The sequence below is a fragment of the Taudactylus pleione genome, unplaced genomic scaffold (genome assembly GCF_031769625.1).
Source record: "Taudactylus pleione unplaced genomic scaffold, aTauple2 ptg000329l, whole genome shotgun sequence".
NCBI classification, from domain to species: Eukaryota; Metazoa; Chordata; class Amphibia; order Anura; family Myobatrachidae; genus Taudactylus; species Taudactylus pleione.
In genome coordinates, this window is record NW_028284730.1 from 12797994 (window position 1) to 12824643 (window position 26650).

Below are 26650 nucleotides of genomic sequence, written 5' to 3' on the forward strand. Positions count from 1 at the left end.
GCCCATGTAATTACACTGTGTTCACTCTGTGACATCATCCATTCAGACTAACCTGTTACATAGGGTGTATGGTGAAGTCACAATGTGAGCATAGTGCACTGAACCGCACTGTACTGTATGACCGCACCACAGACTGCACTGTGCGACTGTACCACACCGTACACTGCAATGTGTGACTGCACCATACTGTACACTGCACCATGTGACTAGACCATCCAATGACAGACTGGCCTGCTATATAGACACTGGCCCTGATTCAGAGCCGGACGCTCTGACAGAGCGCTCGCTCTGAATCAGGGCCGTCCTTCTTGATTTTTAGAGCGGCCTCCTGGCCGCTCGTATAGCTGTGACCACCCACAGCTATAGCGAGCGGCCAGGAAGATGGTCGCGATGGTCAAGACCATCGCGACCATCGGGCTTGCGACGAGACCCTTGTGGTAGGGTCTCGTTGCCGCAAGCCCTGAAGTGCTTTTGGCTCAAACAGAGCCATAAGCACTCCCACTGACATGACTTGTGATGTCAGTGGGGCTGGCCCCAGACGGTAGGCGTTCCCGTCTGGGCAGCCACGCCCCCGGCACGCCCACCAAAGGGGGCGTGCTGTCACTTAACATCGACAGCACGCCCCCTTTGGTACGAGACTCGGAGCGACGGCTTGCCCGTCGCTATCCGGGTCTGGCACATGCGCACAACGGAGCCAGCTCTGTCGTGCGCATGCGCACTGGACCACCACCGACCCGCTTGCGAGCGGGTCTGAATCAGGCCATGTGTCTGCCCCGCACTGTGCATTGCATGTCGTGATTGCACCATTCAGTGACACTCCTGACCTGCTGCGTAGACACTAAGGGGTATATTTACTAAAGTGAGAGTTTTTAGAAGTGGAGATGTTGCCCATAGCAACCAGTCAGATTCTACTTAACATTTAACTAGCACCTTCTAGAAGAGAACAGCTAGAATCTGATTGGTTGCTATGGGCAATATCTCCACTTCTAAAAACTCTCACTTTCTACTTCAGGGTCCATAGGGGGTCCACAGGGTTGACCTTGGGGGTATAGGTTGGGAACCAAATCCGGGCACCACGCAGTTAAAGCTTTTAGCTCCCAGGATGCACTTGGGTCCACTCTCCCTATAACCCTGCCCCCCAGCCAGAGGCACCTCAGTTTAAGTTGGTGCCCGGCCGGAGTCGGGTCACCGTTAGTGCAGTGGGGAGCTGATTAGCAGCCCCTAAGCTTAAAATTTATTTTAAAAAAGAGTTTTATTATTTTTTACTACTCTTCAGAGCGGCAGCGTCAGACTGTCCAATGGACGTCTAAGCTGCCGCTCCTACACCCCGCCGGCGCTGCGACGCCAGTACAGATCTGGGGATCGCAGCGGGACCCCAGAGTCTGTACTAGCCGGACTCTGGAGGAATCCCTAGGCTGCTGCCGGATCGACGGGGGCAGGTAAGTCGCGTGGTCACCGCTTGCGGTGATCCACGTGTGTATGCAGCCTTATGCCTCCGGTCTCTGGGGACAGACCGGAGGCGCTAGCGGTGGCGGCGGGCTCCCCCTCCATGGAGGCATACCCCGCGTGTCCACTAGCCCACCAGGGATTATAGCGGCAGCGGGAGCCGGCGTCCTGGGGGGTTAATTGCTAGCCAGGGGAGGAAGCCTTCCCTGTCTAGCGGCTCCTCCCCTCAGCTCAGCGCGCCTTTCAACACGCAGTCTGGTGTCGCTGAGCTGCTTCCTCCGCGGGCCACGCTTCTTCAGAGGTCTCCAGCGGCCATTATCTCTCGGTGGTGCTGCAGAACTCCTAGGATGACAGTGAGCCCAGTCCCCCTGCGTACCTGTCCATTTTGGGTGAGTGTACACAGCGCTATAGCCTTCCCAGACACTGAATCTGGGCAGTTGAATGTAGCGGCATTGTGCAGTATATTATATGTCATGCAAATGTATGTATATATATTTTTCTGCATTGTATGTGACATGCTAGTGCTGACTGTCTGCTTTTTCTCTCACCTGTCAGTGTATATCTATCCCTTTTCTTTATCTGCCCTAATACAGGTGTACCTGGGGTGGTTCTGAGACCTCACATATATATACTTGTTAATATTTGTGAGGTTTGTCACATACTGTTGCGTGCTGCACGTTGCCATATTTTAGATGGAACTGTGAGTTGCATACGCTGATAATGGGTCCCTGCAGCTAATCTTAGCGTCAGTCAGGACCGGTATGGCGCTGCTTAATATTTCCGTCAAGATAGTCAAATATATCTGACCAGGAGATTGCGCACGATACTGCACCCATTATTGCTATCCTGCAAGCCATGTGCTGCAGGTATTAGTGCGGAGGATTTGACTCAGAAAGGTTTTGTATGCGGTGCCATCTGGTGCCGGGCCCCTTGCAAAACCCCTTTGGGCGTTTTTTTTCTCAGGATCCTCTCCTTTGAGGATCGCCGGGCGGGCCCCATTGTCGTAACTCGCTTGTGGTTACTTCACCATACTGCCCTTTTCAACTCGGGGTATCTCGCAATTTCTTGCACTTTACCCCTGTGTCGCAGACTATCGCTCCCTGCCGGGGTTTTTCACAGTACATGAATTACCTCCGGTACCGCATCGGTCTGTCATTCCCCTTGCAGGGATTACCACAACGGTCACCCTGGTGGATGTCGTTTTCTTCGAAATACTAAATGGCGTGATATACGCCCTGTGGTTACTTCCCAGTGGCTCTGCCGTGAACTGGAGGGTGTATTCGGCTCTTTCCCCCTCACATGGGGGGAGCCGATTTCAAGTATTATTATTCCTGCTTTGGGGCTGGTAGCCAGGTTCATTCTGGATATAGAGAATGTCGATCCTGCACCTGTATATCATACATTCCTCGTTTCTGCCCAGCGGGTGGTTCTCATGGCGGGAGTCTGCTTGTCGCCAGATACGAGGGGTCACAAAGGCCTCCTGTTTCCCATTCCCTGAGGGTCCTCACAAGTAATAGAAATCTCTTTCTGGGGTGGATTTGTATGTTAATCGTCGGGTTACAGGCATTAATATGCCTCCCATCCCGGCCTGGACGGATTTTACGGATCCGGAGGTGGTGACTTTACCTGAAATCAATGTACTCGTTTTCAGGGCCTGTTGCCCGTCCTACCATGGCCATCGCATGGTTGGTTAATACTGTTGCATACTGGGCTGATGCATTTGTAACGTTTTTCCCCTTCAACACGTCTGGGATTCAAATGTCTTTTGCCGCTCACATAAAATATGCAGTTGTCATATGTGGGATTACCTACATTGGATGCCGGTCTTCTAACTTTCAGGGTTTCGGCTGCGTCTGTATCCGCCGCAATACCCTATGGCTACGTTATGGGAAAACAGAGGTGCAGTCTCCTACCATGGGGAAGATCTTGTTTGGTCCGGCCTTGACAAGATTGTTGCATCATTGGCAGTATCACTAATGGAGAGATGCCGTCTTTAGCTACTCCCACTACATTCGGACTAACTCTGTTAAGTCTCTTTGTCCTCAGGGTCAGCCTAAAGGCCTGTTTTTTCCTAGGCTGTTGGCCTCCACGGGGGCCACCATATCTAGTACCGAGCTGTCCTGGACTTCTGGACGGCCCTGCTTCTACGCCGGAGGATAAACCTTCAGCCTGACGGGGCAGGTCTACATCTGGGGGTTTCCAGAGTGAGATACTGATTCTCAACGGCCTCTCATTGCTCAGGCGGCCTCCTCGCAGGCGTTGTTACACGGGCCCTTCTTCTGATCAGGGCCTTACAAACCCAGAAAGCTATACAGCCTTTGCGGTAAGCAGAGCTATTTCGGCCAGCCTCACTATCTCAGCGAGGGACTGGTTGTTCTTTTTTCTTTCTGGGGCAGTGACTGACTGGTCCTTCATTTGCCTATACTCTGTCTCAAATCCCTGAATCAGATTCCAAGGGTGCCTGGACTCAGGTGGAATCCTCCTTGCTCCATCATCCGACATTTGGAGCCTGGGGACTTTATGGTATATCTGAGTATTCAGGATACGTACCTACGGGTACATACAGAGCCCTCTCATCAGCAGGGGTTCAGGTTTGCTGTGCCACAGCAAAACTTGCAAGTTTCGGGCTCTGCCTTTTGGGACTGTCCTTAACTCCATCGGGGTTTACCAGATTTACGGATTTTCTGACGGTTCACCTGTTAAGTGTATCCGAATGCTCCTTTCTCTGGACATCGTCCTGTTTTTAGCAGGATCACCGAGGTACTTTACCGCCGGGTCAGGATAACCGTGGCTTTTTCTCGGCACAGATAATTAGTCACCGGAGAAAAAGTCCTCCCTGCATCCCTCACAGAGTATTCTTCATCTGGGAGCACTGCTGGATTCTCAGGAATCTGAGAATTTTTCTGGCGTAAGACAAGCTCTCCGCTCTTCAACTTGGAGTGTGCGGATGTGTACGCGGTCGACATATGTCATTACTCTTGGTGATGCGCGGTCTCCCAGAGTGTCTACCTTTTGGGAGGGGGGAATGTGATCAGTTCCATTCCAGGCCTTGCCATAATTGACTCTTCTCCAGATGGATCGAGCTTTTTCCATCGGATCGCTGTTCGGACGATGATGCTCTCTCCGGAGGCGAGTCGGTCTCTGTCCGGGTGGCTATGGCCATCTCGTCCAGGGTATTCTTTGCTGCAGACAGTGTCTGGTCCGCATTCATTTCGGGGTAGCTGGACGTCTGTCGCTTCCGCCCTGCCACTTGTTGGAACTTTCGGCTGTCTTGGGCCTTCACTCTGGCCTAACCCTTATGTCACGGTAAACCTGCATAGGTTCAGTCCAACAGTGTCACAACAGTGGCTTCCATCTAGGCAACACTGGTAGTTCGGTGGCAATGACAGGAATGTCATACATTCTGACATAGTCCAGGGGTCTTCTCCTGGCCAACTCTGCAGTGTTCATTCCGGGATCTCTCCATTGGGAAGCGGGCTTCCTCAGCCGTCACGACGTGCATCCTGGGGACTAGTCTCTTCTCCAAGAGAGGTTTCAACTCCTGGTGAGCAGAGGGGGCCTCCCTGAGGTGATTGGTCCTCATGGCCTTCTGACTCTGTCACACACTACCGGTGTTACAGTCCAGCTCTAGGAGTACTGAATCTACCTTCAGTGACTCTGTCAGTGAAGTGGTCCTTCCACTTTGCGTACCTGTGTCCTCCGGTCTCCCTTCTTCCTCGAGGTCTTCGGAAGTTTAATTCGAGACGGAGGGGCTTTCCTTCTGGGGGCTCCAGTTCATCCCAGACGTCACTGGTACTAGGATTTTCGGAGTCTCCTCATCGATGCTCCGTTCCTACTGCTTCAGTATCTGGACCTGTTGTCTCAGGGTCCTTGTTTTTCCCTGGACCTGGATCGTTTGTCTATGACTGCGCCCCTGCTGTGGTCCTAGGGCTTCCCTGGCTCTGTCTTCATTGAGATGTTTAGAGCAGACAGGCCAGACTTTGCTGGGATCTGCCACAGACTGTGGCATACGTAATTCTTACGGTATCGTACCTGTCGATATGATCCTCCGGTGTCCAGGATTTCCAGATATTCTGGCATTCCTGCCGGCTGTCTTGGGTTTCACCCTCGGCCTGGCCTTTCTGACAGTGCAGATCTCTACACTGTCGGTATGGTTAAGATATGGAATTGCTCCACTCTGGTATCCAGTTCATCCTTTGGTGGGTTTTCTGGCTTATGCCTCCATTTGTCCTCCCTAGGGACTCCTTGGGAGTTAGTAGTGGTTCTTCGTTCCCTCCGGGGACAGTCGATGGAACCGCTGGTTGTGATAGCCATTACATGGTCTATTGCTTGGGCCGGTGATTCCCAACCTCGGTCCTCGGGGTGCGCTGGCGGTCCTGGTTTTGGTGATATCCATGCTTGTACACAGATGGTTAAATCAATATACTGAGGTACTAATTGGGTCACTTGTGCTCAGGTATGGCTGTCCCTGGGACCTGGACCGTTGGTGTGCCTTGGGGACCGTGGTTGGGAACCCCTGGCTTAGGCTCTCTCTCTTTCTCTCAGGGTGTTTATATTAACCAGGAGAGTGTCTGACTTGGGAGCGTTCTCATGTGGCTCCCTCTTCTGGAGGGCATCATGTCAGGGTGTGAGTTGCTCTCGCCCTGTGTTTCTTCTTAATGTGGTTTTTAGGTTCCATATTATTCTGGAACTTATGGTACAGCCATTCAGCCCCCAGTCCTCTCGGCTGGTGTGGCCTCATTGACTGTGGTCAGGTCTCTTTGGATTTATGTGATCCGTTCAAGCTCCTTACGGAAATCGGACTCCTTATTGGTGGTCTGAGATTTCTAGTTTTCACAGGAAAGGATGGCCGGCTTACAACTAAATGTTGGCTGGATGGCCTCGTATGTCTTCCTCAGGGGCTTACCCAGGGGTAGGCCTTTCTGTTGTTGATGCTTGTTTTTTTCTCGGGCCATGTAACCCTTGTGGGCGGCTCGTTGTGGCGCCTCGGCTGTTTTGCCTTACTAGGTGTCCACGTGGTCTTCTGTCCATACCTTTTTAAAGTTCTAGGCATTGGTTTCCTTTGCCTCTCAGGTTGCTTCCCTTTTGGCGACGGATTCTCCTCTCAGCACAGGAGCGTCCCCACCCTTGGTTGAACTGCTTTGGGACATCCCCAAGGTCAACCCTGTGGACCCCCTATGGACCCTGAAGTAGAAAACAAGAGATATGGTAAGAACTTACCTTTGTTATCTCTGTTTCTACGAAGTCCATAGGGTCCACAGGGCGCCCGCCCTGACGCACCTGGCTTCATATGGGCTGTGTTACTGGTCACCGGTTTCCCGTCTCCTTTTCTGTGAGTATGGTTCTAGAGTGTTCCAGTTTTCTCTCTCTTTTTCTCTCCTCCTCCGGTCTTTGGCTACTTACAAACTGAGGTGCCTCTGGCTGGGGGGCGGGGTTATAGGGAGAGTGGACCCAAGTGCATCCTGGGAGCTAAAAGCTTTAACTGCGTGGTGCCCGGATTTGGTTCCCAACCTATACCCCCAAGGTCAACCCTGTGGACCCTATGGACTTCGTAGAAACAGAGATAACAAAGGTAAGTTCTTACCATATCTCTTGTTTTAGTAAATTCACCCCTGAGCCTGTCATGTGCTCACTCCCAGTAATTACCAATGAATCACAGATTTATGGGACCCATACATCTAGCCTATATCGGGCCATTTTGCCATTCTGCCGGGTTGGGGGATAGGAGAAATCCAATATGTTGGACATTCTCGATTTCCCCATTGCACCCGAAAATGGTCGGAATCGACAAGTTGAGGATTTTTAACCTTTTGAATGTCTCCGATGGATCATCGATCAAAAACGCTGACTGCCGTCTGCAGAACGGGGAATCGGGTCATAGATGTATGGTCTCCATAACTTGCTGCATAGACTGTGTGACTGCACTCTGTTCAATCTGTAATTACCAATGAAATACAAACTAACCAGTTACATATATTCTGTCTGCACTGTGCTTACTGTTACATCATCACCTGATCAGATACCCTGCTACATAAACTGTGTGACGTCACCATCTAATCCCATACTAACCTAATACATAGACTGTGTGATGTCATTTTCTAATCCCATACTAACCTAATACATATAAAAAGAATGTGCAGTGCTTAGTGGCGCTCAAAAATACAAGATAATATGAGATATGGTAAGAACTTACCTTTGTTATCTCTATTTCTATGAAGTCCATAGGGTTCCACAGGATACCTTGGGATGTGGGTACCTTGGGGTGTGATACCTTGGGGTGTGACGTCAGTCATCGGGCACCATAGAGTTAAGCTTTCAGCCTCCCAGGATGCACTAGGGTCCCCCTCCTATACCCCGCCCCCGAACCAAGGCATCTCAGTTTTGTACCAAGCCATAGGCCGGAGAAGGAAGAGAGAGAAAAAAAGATCTGGATACACACAAGAATCACATTCTCACCAGAGGGAGACGGAAAAACCGGTGACCCGAGCAAAGCCCATCTGCAGCACAGGTGCGACAGGGCGGGAGTCCTGTGGAACACTATGGACTTCGTAGAAATAGAGCTAACAAAGGTAAGTTCTTACCACATCTCATATTTTCTACTTCAGGGTCCATAGAGTATCCACAGGATACCTTGGGGATGTCCCAAAGCAGTATCCTTTAAGGGTGGGGACACTCCTGTGCTGAAAGGAGAATCCGCCGCCCGAAGGAAGCATACTGAGAGGCGAAGGTGTCAAACCTGTAATACCTCACGAAGGTATGGACAGAGGACCACGTAGCAGCCTTGCAGATCTGGACTGCAGAGGCACCACGTCGAGCTGCCCACGAAGGACCCACAGACCTAGTGGAATGAGCCTTCACAGAAGGAGGAACTGGCAGGCCTTCATGAAGATAAGCTTCAGAAATAGCCATACGGATCCAGGCTGCCAAAGTTTGCTTTGAAGCAGCCCAACCCTTTTTACGGAAGCCATAGAGGACAAACAAGGCGTCCGACTTCCTAAACGAAGAAGTGCGGTCATCATAAGTCCTCAAGGCCCGCACAATATCCAAAGTGGCCTCACCCACTGAAAGGCCAGGTGAGTTAAAAGCCGGAACAACTATTTCCTCGTTAACATGAAACTGGGAAACAACTTTGGGAAGAAATTCAGGACGAGTGCGTAACACTGCCCTGTTCCCATGAAAGATCAACAAAGGGGGTCTACAAGAAAGAGCCCCTAAATCAGAAACACGTCTGGCCGAAGCTATGGCCAGAAGGAAAACAGCCTTAGCTGTTAGCCATTTAAGATCCACTGAGCCCAGTGGTTCAAACGGCGGTCCTTGGAGAGCCCTCAGGCCACAGTCAAGTCCCATGGCGCAACAGGTGGAACAAAAGGCGGCTAAATTCGCAGAACGCCCTGCATAAAGGTGCGCACATCAGGGATTGTAGCAATCCTACGGTGAAACCAGACAGACAGGGCCGACAACTGTACCTTCAAAGAAGCAAGGCGAAGCCCATGGTCTAGTCCCGCTTGTAGGAAGGCGAATATCCGAGACATACGAAACTCCCGCGGGGCATAACCTCTCGGTCGACACCACTGGAAGAACGTATGCCACACGCGATGGTATATCCTCGCGGAAGACGGCTTCCGAGCTCTTAACATGGTACGCACTACAGAGCTGGAAAACCCCCTGGACCTTAACATGGCTGTCTCAACAGCCACGCCGTCAAAGACAACCGAGTCAGGTCCGGGTGAAGAAAAGGACCCTGCGACAGAAGGTCCGGTCGTAGCGGCAACCGCAGAGGACTGTCCACGGACAGACCCTGAAGGTCTGAGAACCAGTGCCGTCGGGGCCACGCGGGAGCTATCAACAGGAACGTCCCTCCTTCCTGTTTGACTTTCCGGATTACCCGTGGAAGAAGGGAAACCGGAGGAAACAGGTAAGCGAACCGGAACGTCCACCGGACGGACAGAGCGAGACCCGTACACCGGCAACTTGTTATTGTGCCGGGACGCCATGTGGTCGATCTCTGGAAAACCCCACTTGTCCACCAGCAGTTGAAAAACGTCCGGGTGCAGGGACCATTCCCCCGTATGAACGTCCTGGCGACTGAGAAAGTCCGCCTCCCAATTTAGCACTCCCGGGATGAAGACAGCTGATATAGCCGAAAGATTGCGCTCCGCCCATACCAGGATCCAAGACACCTCTACGAGAGCCGCCCGACTTCGGGTTCCTCCTTGCCGGTTTATGTAGGCCACGGTGGTAGCGTTGTCCGACTGGACCTGCACTGGGCGACCCTGGAGAACCCGATGTGCCTGCTGGAGAGCATTGAAAACCGCTCAGAGTTCCAAGATGTTTATTGGAAGCTCTGCTTCTGTCGGAGTACACCTGCCCTGTAACAAGTGTGGACCCGAAAATGCTCCCCAGCCCCGAAGACTGGCGTCCGTTGTCAACAAGACCCAATTTGGTACCCAGAACGACGTCCCTTGTTGAGATGGGTCGTCTGCAACCACCAGGCAAGGGACAGGCGAACCTCCGGGGTGAGCACTATCGTCTGGGATTTTAGAGACTGAGGCAGTCCGTTCCATTTGGACAGGATCAGGTGCTGCAGAGGTCTGGAGTGAAACTGGGCATATTCCACCATGTCGAACACCAACACCATGGAGCCCAGTAACCTCATCGCCGAGTGTAGAGACACCCGGCGGCTGTGCAGACAACTGCGCACCCTCGACTGTAAGGCAGAGATCTTTTCCCCCGTCACAAAGATCCTTTGCTGTCCCGAGTCCAATAAGGCTCCGAGGTGCAGAATCCGCTGAGACGGGATTAGAGTGGACTTCTGCCAGTTTATCAACCAGCCGTGCCGGTGCAGTAGGGCAATGGTCAGGTCCAGGTGACGCAGAAGGAGCTCCGGTGATACTGCCACTAAGAGAAGGTCATCCAAGTACGGCAACATGCGGACTCCCTGCAGCCGCAGAGAAGCCGCCATGACCGCCATCACCTTGGTGAACACACGCAGTGCTGTCGCCAGGCCAAAAGGCAACGCCCGAAACTGAAAGTGGTTGCTGCGGAATGCAAACCTGAGGAACTGTTGATGGCGCAAAAGAATAGGGACATGCAGGTAAGCGTCCTGTATGTCCAATGACACCATGTAGTCCCCAGGTTCCAGCGCCAGAATGATGGACCGTAGGGTCTCCATCCGAAACTTCGGCACCCGCAAAGACTTGTTGAGAGCCTTGAGGTTGAGAATCGGACGATACGACCCATTGGGTTTCTGCACCAAAAAGAGATTAGAATAGAAACCCTGGCCCCTCTGGGAGAATGGAACAGGCACTATAACTCCAGCCTGGAGCATAGTGTGCAAGACCTTCCGCAGCTCCGTGGCCTTGTTCCCGGGGGTCTGTGCCGGAAGGAGAGGGCATACCCGTGGGACACCACCTCGAGAACCCAAGTGTCTGTCGTGGTGACCGACCAACACTGGGCGAACTGCAGCAGGCGGCCTCCCACTTTGGTATCCCCCAAAAGGAGGCCCGGACCGTCAGGCCGCAGGCTTGTCATCTGGCTTAGGGGCCGGACGTCTGGTACTCCAGGCCTGCTTCCGGGGCTTGACCGATTTCTTGGGGCCAGCCTGTCGGGGAAAAGACTGTGGTTTGGGCCTGCCCTGGGCCCTATAAGACCGAAAGGACGATGGTCCTGAACCAGAAGGGACAGCGGCCGACGGGAGACATGCTGATTTAGCTGCCGCCAGTGTGGCTACAATCTTGTCCAGATCTGGACCGAAGAGAACTTCTCCGTTAAAGGGCAACGCCTCCAAACCCTTTTTGGAATCAGCGTCCGCCTTCCAGGATCGCAACCACAAGATGCGACGAGCAGCCACCGCTGCCGAAGAAATTACCAGCATCCCCGGATCGGTCCCGGCGTTCTGGTACCGGCGGGGGTGTAGGGAAGACAGCATGGACGTCAAAACTGACTGTCCATGCTGTACTTCCAGATGTGCAGCCACAGCTGCAAAATTAAAACTTCAGGGGCTCTTCATGGCCCCCCTCTAACAGGTGCCTCCGACTCCGGCCGGGCACCGAACTAAACTGAGATGCCTTGGCTCGGGGGCGGGGTATAGGAGGGGACTCTAGTGCATCCTGGGAGGCTGAAAGCTTAACTCTATGGTGCCCGATGACTGACGTCACACCTATACCCCAAGGTATCCTGTGGATACCCTATGGACCCTGAAGTAGAAATATATAATACAATTATAAATATTTTATTACATATAAAATATCATTCACATAATTGATAGCTCCCGGGAGTGTATGAATAATTAATATATAAAACACATACAAAATAATAAACAGAAAAAATACACAGTGAAATCCTTCAGATATTGCACTTGTTACTAATATGATTAATATTCCTAAGAGAACTCCGGGTAAACCAGAATAGACAAGAGGGTATAATTGTTCCTAACCTAATACATAGACTGTGTGACGTCACCATCTTAACTCATACTAACCTAATACATAGACCGTGTGACGTCACCATCTAAACTCATACTAACCTAATACATAGACTGTGTGACGTCAACTTCTAATCACATACTAACCTAATACATAGACTGTGTGATGTCACCATCTAATCTCGTACTACCATGTGACGTCAATTTCTAATCCCATACTAACCTAATACATAGACTGTGTGACGTCAATGTGCTCAAATCACCATCCAGTCAGACTAACCTAGTACATAGACACTTTGACTGCACTGTGCTCACTCTGTGACATCATCAAACCAGACTAACCTGTTACATAGTCTGTGTAACCGCACTGTGCTCACTGTGACATCACCTTCCAATGACAGACTAACCTGCTACATAGACACCATGATTGCATGTGACGTCACCACCCAATCACATAACGTTATTGCACTGTGCTCACTCTATCACATCATCATGCAATCACAAAGTACCTGCTACATAGACTGTTCCTGTACTGTGGGCCTGATGCAGATGTGTACACATTGCTGATATTGAATTTAGCGATTATTGGCTGACTGCGCATGTGCCAAGGTAGAAAATAATATACAAGACCTGCGCAGTAGGAAAATTAACACATAACGAGTGTAGCTCGTAATTGTAATTTAACAAGGATAATTTCTTGATCTTAAGGAAAATTAAATGAGTACTAAAATAGTATCTAAAAAATATCTGTTGATATTAATGATGGTTAATCACAATAGTGATACAATTTAAGAACAAAATTATCTACGTAATACATTCAATTTAAATAATATAAAAAGAAATAATAAAAAGCAGGGGAAAAAAACGGAAGTCGAATAATATTAAAAATAAGTCAGAAAAAAAGGATGATCCAAAAAGGAATCAATGTAGTAGTCTGCTAAAACAGGGATATCCCGTTTTCCACATGGACCATTTATTGTTAAGATGTTGTGTCACCATCAAAAGCAATATTTTAGGTGTTTTAGCAGACTGCTACATAGATTCCTTTTTGGATCCCCCTTTTTTTCTGACTTATTTTTAATATCATTATTGGACTTCTGTTTTTTTTTTTTTCCCCTGCTTTTTATTATTTATTATTTCTTTTTATTGTATTTTCAATTGAATGTATTAGATAATTTTGTTCTTAAATTCTATCACTATTGTGATTAACCATCATTAATATCAACAGATATTTTTTAGATACTATTTTAGTACTCATTTAATTTTCCTTATGCTCAAGAAATTATCCTTATTAAATTATAATTACGAGCTACACTCATTATGTGTTAATTTCCTACTGCGCAGGTCTTGTATATGATTTTCTACCTTAAATTTATTGAGAACCTCCACAGATGGTTCTTTTTGACCCACACAAACGGGAATTTACATATTGTGTGTTATTATATTTTTCTACAGAGGTTCAGAAGCGCCTAGTTCCGTTGTGGCATGTGCCAAGGTACCTTAGCAATGCCGCTCGCAGTGAGGTCTTATTAAAAAAGTGATTGACATTCAGGAACCATTTGGGGACGGTTATGGGGAGTGACTGAAAAAACGCAGGCATGTCGCAACTGTTTTCGTGGCGTGTCTCAGCCTACAACTGCGATCCCGTACACAGATAACATGGGTCATTCAGTGATAAATCTATGCGTGGCTATCAACAGCGGCTGCGTATGTGTACCTAGTTGCTTGAATTTGCAATAGCCCCGGTTGTCACCTCAATCAATATCCTGGCGTCTGCAACATTTTGCGTATTTTCGCAGCTGCAATTGCATTAGCGTACTAATCTAAATCAGGCCCTGCGCTCACTCTCCTATGTCATCCCATCAGACTAACCTGTTACATAGACTGTGTGACTGCTCTGCGCTCACTGAGGCATCACCCAATCACATAATAACCTGCTACATACACTGTGTGACTGCACTGCACGCAATGTAATAACCAATGATTCACAGACTAACCTGCTACATATATTCTGTCTACACTGTGACACACACAATGACTTGCTTATCTGGTACATAATATGAGATATGGTAAGAACTTACCCTTGTTATCTCTATTTCTACGAAGTCCATAGGGTTCCACAGGATACCTTGGGGTATAGGTGTGACGTCAGTTGCAGGGCACCATAGAGTTAAGCTTTCAGCCTCCCAGGATGCACTAGGTCCCCCTCCTATACCCCGCCCCCGGGCCAAGGCACCTCAGTTAGTTACCAAGCCATAGGCCGGAGGAGGAGAAGGAAGAGAGAGAACAAAGATCTGGACACATACAAGAATCACATTCTCACCAGAGGGAGACGGAAAACCGGTGACCAGAGTAAAGCCCATCTGCAGCACAGGTGCGACAGGGCGGGAGTCCTGTGGAACCCTATGGACTTCGTAGAAATAGAGATAACAAGGGTAAGTTCTTACCATATCTCATATTTTCTACTTCAGGGTCCATAGGGTATCCACAGGATACCTTGGGGATGTCCCAAAGCAGTATCCTTTAAGGGTGGGGACGCTCCTGTGCAGAAAGGAGAATCCGCCGCCCGAAGGAAGCATCCTGAGAGGCGAAGGTGTCAAACCTGTAATACCTCACGAAGGTATGGACAGAAGACCACGTAGCAGCCTTGCAGATCTGAACTGCCGAGGCACCACGTCGAGCTGCCCACGAAGGACCCACAGACCTAGTGGAATGAGCCTTCAGAGAAGGAGGGATCGGTAGGCCTTCATGAAGATAAGCTTCAGAAATAGCCATACGGATCCAGGCTGCCAAAGTTTGCTTTGAAGCAGGCCAACCCTTTTTACGGAAGCCATAGAGGACAAACAAAGCGTCCGACTTCCTAAACGAAGAAGTGCGGTCAACATAAGTCCTTAAGGCCCGCACAACATCCAAAGAGGCATCACCCACGGAAAGACCCGGTGAGTTAAAGGCCGGAACAACTATTTCCTCGTTAACATGAAACTGGGAAACAACTTTGGGAAGAAACTCGGGCCGAGTGCGGAGCACTGCCCTGTTCCCATGAAAAACCAAGAAAGGGGGTCTACAAGAAAGAGCCCCTAACTCAGAAACACATCTGGCCGAAGCAATGGCCAGAAGGAAAACAGTCTTAGCTGTTAGCCATTTAATATCCACTGAGCCCAGTGGTTCAAACGGCGGTCCTTGGAGAGCCTTCAGGACCACAGCCACATCCCAAGGCGCCACAGGTGGAACAAAGGGCGGCTGAATACGGAGAACACCTTGCATAAAGGTGCGCACATCCGGGATTGTAGCAATCCTACGGTGAAACCAGACAGATAGGGCCGAAACCTGTACCTTCAAAGAAGCAAGGCGAAGCCCATGATCTAGTCCCGCTTGCAGGAAGGCGAGAATCCGAGACAGACGAAACTCCCGCGGTGCATAACCTCTCGGTCGACACCACTGGAAGAACGTATGCCACACGCGATGGTATATCCTCGCGGAAGACGGTTTCCGAGCTCGTAACATGGTACGCACCACAGAGCTGGAAAACCCCCGGGACCTCAGCATGGCCGTCTCAACAGCCACGCCGTCAAAGACAGCCGAGTCAGGTCCGGGTGAAGACAAGGACCCTGAGACAGAAGGTCCGGTCGTAGCGGCAACCGCAGAGGACTGTCCACGGACAGACCCTGAAGGTCTGAGAACCAGTGCCGTCTGGGCCACGCGGGAGCTATCAACAGGAGCGTCCCTCCTTCCTGTTTGAATTTCCGGATTACCCGTGGAAGAAGGGAGACCGGAGGGAACAGGTATGCGAACCTGAACGTCCACCGGATGGACAGAGCATCCACCAGAGACGCCCCTTCGTCTCTTGTGCGAGACCTGTACACCGGCAACTTGTTGTTGTGCCGGGACGCCATGAGGTCGATTTCTGGAAGACCCCACCTGTTCACCAGTAGTTGAAAAACGTCCGGGTGCAGGGACCATTCCCCTGAATGAACGTCCTGGCGACTTAGAAAGTCCGCCTCCCAATTTAGCACTCCCGGGATGAAGACCGCTGATATGGCCGGAAGAGTGCGCTCCGCCCAAACCAGGATCCGAGAGACCTCTACGAGAGCCGCCCGACTGCGAGTTCCTCCTTGCCTGTTTATGTAGGCCACGGTGGTAGCGTTGTCCGACTGGACCTGCACCGGGTGACCCTGGAGAAACCGCTGTGCCTGCAGGAGAGCATTGAAGACCGCACGGAGTTCCAAGATATTTATTGGAAGCTCCGCTTCTGTCGGCGTCCACCTGCCCTGGAACAAGTGTGGACCCGAAACTGCTCCCCAGCCCCGAAGACTGGCGTCCGTTGTCAACAGGACCCAATTTGGAACCCAGAACGGACGTCCCTTGTTGAGGTGGGTCGTCTTTAACCACCACGCAAGGGACAGGCGAACCTCCGGGGTGAGCACAATCGTCTGGAACTTCAGAGACTGAGGCAGCCCGTTCCACTTGGACAGGTGCTGCAGAGGTCTGGAGTGAAACTGGGCGTATTCCACCATGTCGAACACCGACACCATGGAGCCCAGTAACCTCATCGCCGAGTGTAAGGACACCCGGCGGCTGTGCAGACAACTGCGCACCCTTGACTGTAAAGCAGAGATCTTGTCCTCCGTCACGAAGATCCTTTGCTGTCCCGAGTCCAATAAGGCTCCAAGATGCAGAATCCTCCGAGACGGGATTAGAGTGGACTTCTGCCAGTTGATTAGCCAGCCGTGCCGTTGCAGCAGTGCAATGGTCAGGTCCAAGTGGTGTAACAGGAGCTCTGGAGATCCTGCCACCAATAACAGGTCGTCCAAGTACGGCAACATGCGGACTCCCTGCAGCCGCAGAGAAGCCGCCATGACCGCCATCACCTTGGTGAAAACATGTGGTGCTGTCGCCAGGCCAAAAGGTAACGCCCGAAACTGGAAGTGGTCGCTGCGGATTGCAAACCGAAGGAACTCTTGATGGCGCAAAAGAATAGGGACATGCAGGTAAGCGTCCTGTATGTCCAATGACACCATGTAGTCCCCAGGTTCCAGCGCCAGAATGATGGAACGTAGGGTCTCCATCCGAAACTTCGGGACCCGCAAAGACTTGTTGAGTGCTTTGAGGTTGAGAATCGGACGATATGACCCATTGGGTTTCTGTACCAAAAATAGATTTGAATAGAAACCCTGGCCCCTCTGGGAGAATGGAACAGCCACTATAACTCCAGCCTGGAGCATAGTGTGCAATACCTTTCGCAGCTCCGTAGCCTTGTTCCGGTCTGATGGTAGACCCGTGGTGGAGAATCGAGCCTGGGTTCTGTGCCGGAAGGAGAGGGCGTACCCGTGGGAGACCACCTCCAGAACCCAAGTGTCTGTCGTAGTGAACGACCAACACCGGGAGAACTGCAGCAGGCGGCCTCCCACCCTGGGATCCCCCAAGGGGAGACCCGGACCGTCAGGCCGCAGGCTTGTCATCTGGCTTGGGGGCCGGACGTCTGGTACTCCATGCCTGTTTCCGGGGCTTGACCGATTTCTTAGGGCCAGCCTGTCGAGGAAACGACTGTGGTTTGGGCCTGCCCTGGGCCCTAGATGACCGAAAGGACGATGGTCCAGAACCAGAAGGAGCAGCGGCCGACGGAAGACAAGCAGATTTGGCTGCCGCCAGCGTGGCCACAATCTTATCCAGATCCGGACCGAAGAGAACTTCTCCGGTAAACGGCAACGCTTCCAGACCTTTCTTGGAATCTGCGTCCGCCTTCCAGGATCGCAGCCACAAGGTGCGACGAGCAGCTACCGCTGCTGAAGAAATTCTAGACACCAGAGTACTAATGTCTAGAGCCGCCTCGTTGATGTAGGTGGCCGAATCACGGAGATTGCCAATCAACTCCGCCTGATCGGCCGGACAGTCGGATTCAAAAGAAGCCTCTAATGAATCCGCCCAGCGCTCCATCGCTCTGGCAACCCAGCAAATGGCCATAGCCGGCCGTGCTGCCCCCCCTGCAAGGGAATAAGCGGACTTCAGGCAGATTTCTACCTTGCGGTCCGTAGCATCCTTAAGGGAGGACATGGATGGCATCGGCAATGTGGCACTACGGACAAGACGGGTCACGTGAGAATCCACCTGTGGAGGGGATTCCCACTTAGCAAATAATTATCCGCGAACGGATAAGCCACCGCCAGGCGTCTCTGCGGCTGGTATCTTTTGCCAGGTTGTTTCCACGCCTCCTCTAAATGGTCCACCAACTGACCCGAAAGAGGAAAGACTGTGGTATCGCCCTTCACATCTTTGAAAAAGGCATACTTAGATTTAGCCGCTGGGGGAACTTCGTCCTCAATCACCAAGGCTGTGCGGACCGCCCGAATAAGTCCAGGAATATATACTTTGGACTTAGCATCAGCGTCCTTAGTATGGAGAGGTTCCTGATCGTAAGGATCCAGAATCTCCCCATCATCAGATGTCCCTTCGTCATCCTCATAAGGAGCGGACAGAGACGCCACCGGCCTTTTATGAGGCCGCATCACAGACTCCCCTTGCAACACATCCGATAAGTGCTGTACAGAACTCGTCAGGGAGTTAACCCACGCTGGCTCCTGAGAACCCGGGAGCGGGGAAATAGGGAGACTGTGGGGTACCACCAATTGTCGTGGGAACCCCTGCATGGGTGACGACACCACAGACTGCTGGGACAAACCCATCGGAGTAAACGCGGGCTGCGGAGCTAACTGGCCCACTAAAGCTGTTAACGCCTGAGCGAAACAAGCCCAGGGCGGCTCCTGTACCGGTGCTGTAACCGTAATAGGCCGCGCCATGGACAAACACTGCCGGCAAAGGCCCTCCGCGCTACCCTCCCCCTCCGCTAACGGTACTTTGCACGTGGTACACTGTAGCCGGAGGGGAAAATCACTTTCAGACATGATGGCACCACGTATGTGACCTCTCTCACCAATTAAGTATTAAATAGGCGAGAGACCACCCTGCAGCACCGCACCGCAAGGGCTTTAGCAGAAAGAACAGGGACAGTAATAAAGCTGACAGTTTAGAGAAGAAAAGTTACAGGCAGCGCTAGCACAGTCACATACAATGCAGAGAAATAACAATTCCTGCACTAACAGCGTTGATCACTCAACTACACAGACACAGGGCCTGGTAGGACACAGCGCTGCATACACAGACCTGAGCCACAGCGGAGGAGAGGTATGCGGGGGGACCCAGACCACGATGCTTCCTTCCAGACTTCCAGCAGCGTTCACCATGCGTTGCAGAGAAGATGGCCGCCGAGGAGCAGAGAGAAGCTGGCCTGGGGGAGGAGCGCTGACACAGGGCCAGTCAGCACAGTGCAGAGAGGGCTGTGTGCAGCGGGGGAGGCGCCGGCTGTGAGACAGGGAAGGCGCGCTCCCCTGGCATGCATTTAACCCCTGGGACGCCGCAGCGCTACCGCTCTGCTGCGGTCCGCTGTCCCAGGGGGTAGTGGAAAGCGCAGGTTCAGTACCTGGCTCCACGCTGCAGCCAGTCCCCAGGGAGCCCCCTGCCTGGGGACTTAGGACCATGTGACCAGCGGGGACCCACCGCGGGACCCCGCTGCTTACCTTTGTCCCCCTTGGATCCGGCCATGGTCCGGAACATCTGGGGTCACCGCTAGCTGTGACCCCGGATGCTCACCAGCATCCCCGGATCGGTACCGGCGTTCTGGTACCGGCGGGGGTGTAGGGAAGACAGCATGGACGTCAGGACTGACTGTCCATGCTGTACATCCAGATGTGCAGCCACAGCTGCACTGAAGAAAGCTTCAGGGGCTCTTCTAGCCCCCACTCCGACAGGTGCACCCGACGCCGGCCGGGCACCAAACTAAACTGAGGTGCCTTGGCCCGGGGGCGGGGTATAGGAGGGGGACCTAGTGCATCCTGGGAGGCTGAAAGCTTAACTCTTTGGTGCCCTGCGACTGACGTCACACCTATACCCCAAGGTATCCTGTGGATACCCTATGGACCCTGAAGTAGAAAAATTGTATTACTGCACTGTGATATTACCATTCAATTATATACTGATCTGCTACATAGACACTGTGACTGTATGTGACATCACCACCCAATCACATAACCTCCTTCGTAGACTGTGTGACTGCACCTTACTCACTTTGTGGCCTCACCATCCAATCACAGACTAACCTGTTACATTGAGCCCAGTGCAGTCACACAGTCTATCTGTGACAATGTATTGTGCTCACTGTGACATCACCACCCAATTACTTACCTCCGACATAGACTTTGACTGTATTCCGCTCAATCTGCAAAATTAACACAGTCACTCACAGACTAGCCTGCTACATAGACACTGCTCACAGTTGAATCACCATCCAATCACAGACTAACCTGAAACATATCTGGCTACTGCAATGCGCTCACTCTGACCTCACCATCCATTTACTGTGATATCACAATCCAACTACAAACTAACCTGCTACATGGACACTGTGACCGTATGGTGATGTCACAGAGAGAGTAATCACAGACTACCCTGCTACATATAGTGTGCACTGTGCTCACTGGTTGTCCTCAGTGTCAGTAGGACTAAAGAGTGGCGTTTCCACTGCTGAAGTGGGTCACATGCCCACTTCTTACTACATTACACAGATATCCAGTGCGTGACTCAGAATGGCAGCTAGATGTATAAGATATACTGTGATCTTACACTAGATATACTAGAAGAGGTTGGGTATGGATTACCGGCGGTCGGGATGCCGCTGGTCAGAATACCGACAGTGGCATCCCAACAGTCAGAATCCTGACACCCATATGTAAGTATGCTAGCACTAACCCCTACCCTAACCCTCCCGCACCGGTGCCTAACCCTAACCTACCCCCTAGTGGCTAAGCCTAACCTCCCCCTCACCGCACCCTAAACCTAACACTTCCTCTCCGGTGCCTAAACCTAACCTCCACCTCCCCGCACCCTAACCCTTCCTCCCCAGTGCCTAACCCTCCCCCTAGTGCCAAAGCCTAACCCCCCCTCCTTGCACCCTAAACCTAACACTTCCTCTCCGGTGCCTAACACTCCCCCTAGTGCCTAACCCTAACCCCGCACCCTAACTCCCGATACTTACCTTCGGGATGCCGGCGGTCAGGATACTGGTGCCAGGATCCCGATGCTGTCAGGATTTTGGCACTGGTATATAGACCGTCTGCATCCCACAGGCTCGGGATGCTGACTACATCCCTACTAGAAGATACAATGGAGTAAGTTGTATATAAATGTACAAGGCTGCAGGCTAACTACTTCTAGTGAGCAGACTTCAAACATTATCCACCTCTGTAATATAGATTGCCCCAGTTTTCCTGCGTATTAGGATGATTATTGGTTACACCACCTGTGTGTGTATGTGTCTGATCTTACTGTCCCTCTCCAGTTACAGAGATGCTGGTGAATATTCTCAGTATATGCTCAGACGATGAGCTGATCTCAGACGGAGAGGACACACTGGAAAGTGAGAGTTTTACCCTGTTGTTTTATAATCCACACTATGTACAGAACCTGCCCGATGTCTTATCTTTATATTGTGGCCCAACTGTATCTGCCGCCAGAACCATAGACTGAGAGTCACAGCTCCATGGTGAATAATGCCACCGATTCACCAGTCTGTAACCTTTCCCCCAATACCGTTATGCAGTAAGAGCATGGCGCTGTGCATGAAGGTGGCATACAAAGGTACCCTAATTCTGATAGGAGGTGATAGAATGATTGTGCCATCTGTGGCAAAGGGTGTTGACTCACCATCAGGCATCACCATATACTTTCAATAACACCTTTCAGGAGCCTTCATGTGGAAACACAGATCTATAGGCACAATCCTACCAACGGCCCATTCATCTAATTTATTTAAATGGACTGAAAAGTGAATTTTGCCTACTTAAAATAACTATACTGGTGCAACTACTGATTGGTGACATAGGACGATAGAGGACCAATCTGCTGCTAATTGATCGGATGGGAATACATAACCTCCCCTAGCAGCAGCAAACAGTCTGTATGGTCCATTTGTGCTCCCACAGTGACAGACTCATTATTACTGAGTGCAGGTCGCCTTCAGGACACACAAAAGAAATATATTCTGGAAAAAAAGTTGAAAAATGTAAATTGGATGTTGGGCCCTAAAGTGATTATTGGTCACCTACGTTACAGATACAGCATGCGCATTCCAGTTGGGCCTGTAATCCTGCCAATAGTAGTTCCTGATTGCCCTGCGTTTCATAGCTGGTCACGCAGAGCGGTCACATATGTGCATTTAGACGCACGGATGTGCAGTGCATCCCCGGTTTTTCAATTAATAAATTAGGTTTTTCTTAATTTATTAAACTGGTAACATCAAATTCTGTTCCCTTTAAGGTGGCGCTTCTGTGCGTAAAGAGATTATTCGGAACAAGATCCGAGCGATCGGGAAGATGGCCCGAGTCTTCTCCGTGCTCAGGTGATGTGGCAAAGCAATAGGACACTGGCTTCTTACACACCATACTAACCTCACACTGAACCCAAATAAACTCGGCACACGTAATTAATCACCATGAAAGGAGACGCTGGTGCCAATTCACAGCTCATCCTGAATGAACAGATCGGCCCTGAAGGAATATTTACTTGAACAACAAACATTACTTCACTTATACTGGTTACATAATGACAAAAAATAATAATAATGATGAAATCGACATACCCTTCGGTCATGTACTTTATTAAGATAAATGAGGTTAATTTTTGGAATACAGAGTTACAGTTGTGTGTGTTGCACAGCAGGGGGAGCCATTTTGTGACTGAACCAATATTCATGATAATGCGGCCTATCTGTTCATTAGGACCCTGTGACTGTAATGCCTCTAGTGAGTGCAACGCCTCTAGTGAGTGCAACGCCTCTAGTGAGTGCAACGCCTCTAGTGAATTCACGGGTGGTAGCCACAAATGAGCTTCCCTAATGTAGGTGAACTAATGCACCAACAAATGTGTATATGTTAATGTTAGTGAATGTTGTCCTGTATAAATGTGCAGAAAGTGGAAATGCCAGTATGAAGTGTGTGCCCAGTACAGCCCTATGGAGTTTGCAGCCTGTGCGGAGGGCTTGCCTTCACACTGACCGTCCCATTGTCAATAAATATTTGCGGCTTATTCCCTGAAAACACCCATTTTCAGGGGGGGTAACCGCAAATACGTATTATTCCCCGAATGTATGACAGAGTGACGGCAGCAGATATCTCCGATACCTGCTGTGACCCCTAAATTCCCGCCAGCAGCCACAACCCCAATAGGTTTCTATGGGGGATGCGATGCTGCCATATTTACCAACTTGTGGCATTGCATTCCGGAGATTGGCCCCTGCAGCTACCGCCATCTGAAGATGGCAGCATCTCACTGTAGCCTATGGGCTACACATCACAGATTTAGCTGTGCGCCCAGATCGGAAATGCGATTTTTATTTTTATAAATACCTCCCCCCCCCTCCCCATATGCCTGATATCCCTCACTTACCCTTGTGTTTCCATTTGTTTTTCACCTGTAGAACACAGGTTACTGTTAAGCAGGACTTATTCTTCTAACACTGCATCACTATGTAATTATGTAGCCTGATCCTTGTTGTCTCTCCCACAGGGAGGAAAGTGAGAGTGTGCTGACACTGAAAGGCCTGACACCCACAGGGACACTGCCCCAGGGCGTCCTGTCTGGTGGTAGACAAACTCTGCAGAGCGGTAAGAAATACTCTGTGTGTTGGTGTGTGTGTCTGTGTGTGTGTGTGTGTGTGTCTGTGTGTGTGTGTGTGTGTGTGTCTGTGTGTGTGTGTGTCTGTGTGTTGGTGTGTGTGTCTGTGTGTGTGTCTGTATGTGTCTGTGTGTGTGTGTCTGTGTGTGTGTGTTGGTGTGTGTGTCTGTGTGTGTTGGTGTGTGTGTCTCTGTTGCTGGATCTCCAGCTTCTCGATATTCATAGTTTCTCCTGCATAACAGAATTTGTATTTCTATATATAATACAGTCTTGTTACAGGAGAGGACGTAGTGAGGGTCGGGATAATGAGTGTTGAAGATGCAGCTTGTTTCTGGGTGTTTATTGCCAAGTTTTGATATTGGGCTCCTGTATTGAGGTTTGGAGCAGATAGCTTTGGCAGTATAGTAACGCTCTGTACACTGAGGGAGAGTACATATGGCCAATGAGGTTTTGGCCTAAAGCTGATCAGTGAGCTGTTTTATACCCTCTGTATTCAATCTAAACATCAAAATAATTACTTGATGTATTTCTTTCTTTAAAGTGAGTAGTTTGTGTCATTAAGGCTTCTTACTCTGGGTATGTATGAAGGTGCTGAGAGAGACAGACTAGTTGTGGGTACTGAAACAGCGGGATACATGGCAATGCAGTATGTTAGATGAGGGCAGCGTCATGGGGGTTAGAACAGATTTTAGGCTGAATACAGAAAAGGTGATCTACCATTAGATCTATGATTATGTCTATGGCAGCCAGTTATGGTGTTTATGTGAGAGAACATTCTGCTTTATCCTCCTATAAGTGGGAGAGACTGTTCTGTGAGCTTATTGCACACAAGTCAGTGTGTTGGGAATATCTGTATTAAAGACTTGAATAACTGCTCTGAGTTAATATAATAATGTGCATTGTAACGGTAGTCAGATGTTCCACTGACGCATGGTCTGATTGTGCTTCTCATACAGCCACAGAAGAAGCAGCTGAGGCTCAGGAAGGTAAGAAACGTACATTTATCCACGGCAATATGTTTGGTTGCACACATTATACGGTCTGCTTTGCTTACGAATTTTACTAGCAGTTAGCAGAACTGACACATGGGGGCGATGTACTAGTTATTACTGGCTACATACAAGATAAACATTTCTTCTTCAGGGTCCATAGGCTCCACAGGGAGACCTTGGGGTTGTAGGTTGGATCTGGATCCTGGGCACCATGCAGTTAAAGCTTTTGCTCCCAGGATGCACCGGTCCATCCCTCCTCCCCCCAAGCCAGAGGTACCTCAGTTTGTGTTTGTGCCCGGCCAGAGTCGGGTCACTGTTAATGCAGAGGGGCTGCTTAGCAGCCCCTAAAGCTATTTTATGGTTTTTGGTAGTTTTTTTTTTTATTAAACTATCTTCAGAGCGCACAGCAAGACTGTCCATTGGACGTCTGTGCTGCTGCTCCATCACCCCGCCAGTGCTGGGACACCAGTCTTGGCGGGGCCTCGGGGGTCCATGCTAGCCGGTCCCCGCGGACTTCCCAGAATGCGGCCTGGTGTACGGGGACAAGGTAAGGCGGGTCACCGTTTGCGGTATTAGCAGTCATTGCCTCCAGTCTCAGGGCACAAACCGGAGGCACTGAGGTGGATGCAGGCCTCCCGTACCCTGCGCTCCCACTAGACCACCGGGGACAGTATCGGCGCGGGAAGCCGGCATCCCAGGGGTTAATATTCAGCCAGGGGAGTCAGCCTTCCCTGTTGTAGCAGCTCCTCCACTCTAACTATGGTTTGGCTTTGCTGACCGGTTTCCTCCTGTGGCCACACCCCCTCTGAGGTCTCCGGCGGCCATTTTCTCTGGTGGTTAAACGCAGATCTCTCCTTGCGGGGGGGTTCACATGTTATGCGTTTAATTAAAAGCGCTAAGTCGCCTATTCCTACGGTTATTTCCTTGAAGGATCCTACGGTAGAAAGGTGAAAGCTTGCCTGAAATCGATATACTCTTTCACGGGATGTTGCCCGTCCATCCATAGCTATTACATGGGTGGCTAAAGCCATAGAGAGCTGGGTTGACGCACTTGAAGACTTTTTTTCCCTCAGATGCTTCTAGGGATCAGATGTCTTTTGTTGCTCACATTCGAGATGTAGCTTCCTATATTGGAGAGGTGACAGTGGATGCCAGTCTCCTGACCTCCAGAGTGTCGGCTGTGTTTGTCCGCCGTACCCTGTGGCTCATAGAAGACAAATGCGGATTCCAAGAAAGGCCTAGTAGGGTTACCCTACAATGTGGAGATCTTGTTTGGCTCAGACCCTGACAAGTTTGTAACCACGTTGGCAGCATCAGAATCTACATTTTTGCCTTCAGCAACTACTTCTATTAGGCCTCGGATTACATCATTAAGTCCTTTTGTCCTCAGGGATAGCCTAAAGGTTGGACGTTTCCTAGACAGTTGGCTTCCCCTAGGGCCACCAAACTCAGGACCAAGCAGACATGGAACACCAGACGCCCTGTTTCAAAGCCCGATGATAAATCCTCAGCCTGACGGAATGGGCCTCCCTCTGGGATATCCCAGAGTGGGATGCCAACTACTTCAGTTCGCCCAGTGCTGGTGTCAAACCACCACGGATTCTTGGGTAAAAGAAGTGGTCTCTCACTAGTACGCCCTCTCATTTCTCAGACGGCCTTCCCACTAGTTTTTTTACACAGACCCTCCTTCAGACCTGAACAAGGCCTTACAATACAGTCCTTGCTGTAAGCAGGGGGAATTGCGCCTGTCCCACTATCTCAACGGGGGACTTGTTATTATTTTACTCTCTTTCTAGTTCAGAAGCCGATGGGGTCTCATCGGCCTATCCTCAACCTCAAATCCTTGAACAAATTCCTCAGGGTACTCAGGTTCAGGATGGAAACCCTACGCTCCATCATCCTAGCTATGGAGCTTGGGGACTTCATGGTATCCCTGGATATTCAGGACGCGTGCCTACAGGTACCTATAGTGCCCTCACATCAGCGATATCTCCAGTTTGCTATACAGCAACACTTCCAATTTCAGGCTCTGCCCTTTGGACTATCCACAGCTCCACGGGTGTTTACT

The 26650-nt window shown here is 50.5% G+C and overlaps 1 protein-coding gene across 3 annotated transcripts in view; it reads left to right on the forward strand.

Annotated features, from left to right (window-relative positions):
* The window catches only part of PPP3CC (protein phosphatase 3 catalytic subunit gamma), an 84816-nt gene that overhangs the window by 43781 nt on the left and 14385 nt on the right, over positions 1-26650 (forward strand). For all 3 annotated transcript variants that reach the window (XM_088443419.1, XM_088443417.1, XM_088443418.1), the window contains 4 exons: positions 21258-21335; positions 22235-22316; positions 23483-23580; positions 24547-24576. In XM_088443419.1, the coding sequence (XP_088299545.1) occupies positions 21258-21335; positions 22235-22316; positions 23483-23580; positions 24547-24576 (288 nt within the window). The remainder of the gene's footprint in view (positions 1-21257; positions 21336-22234; positions 22317-23482; positions 23581-24546; positions 24577-26650) is intronic.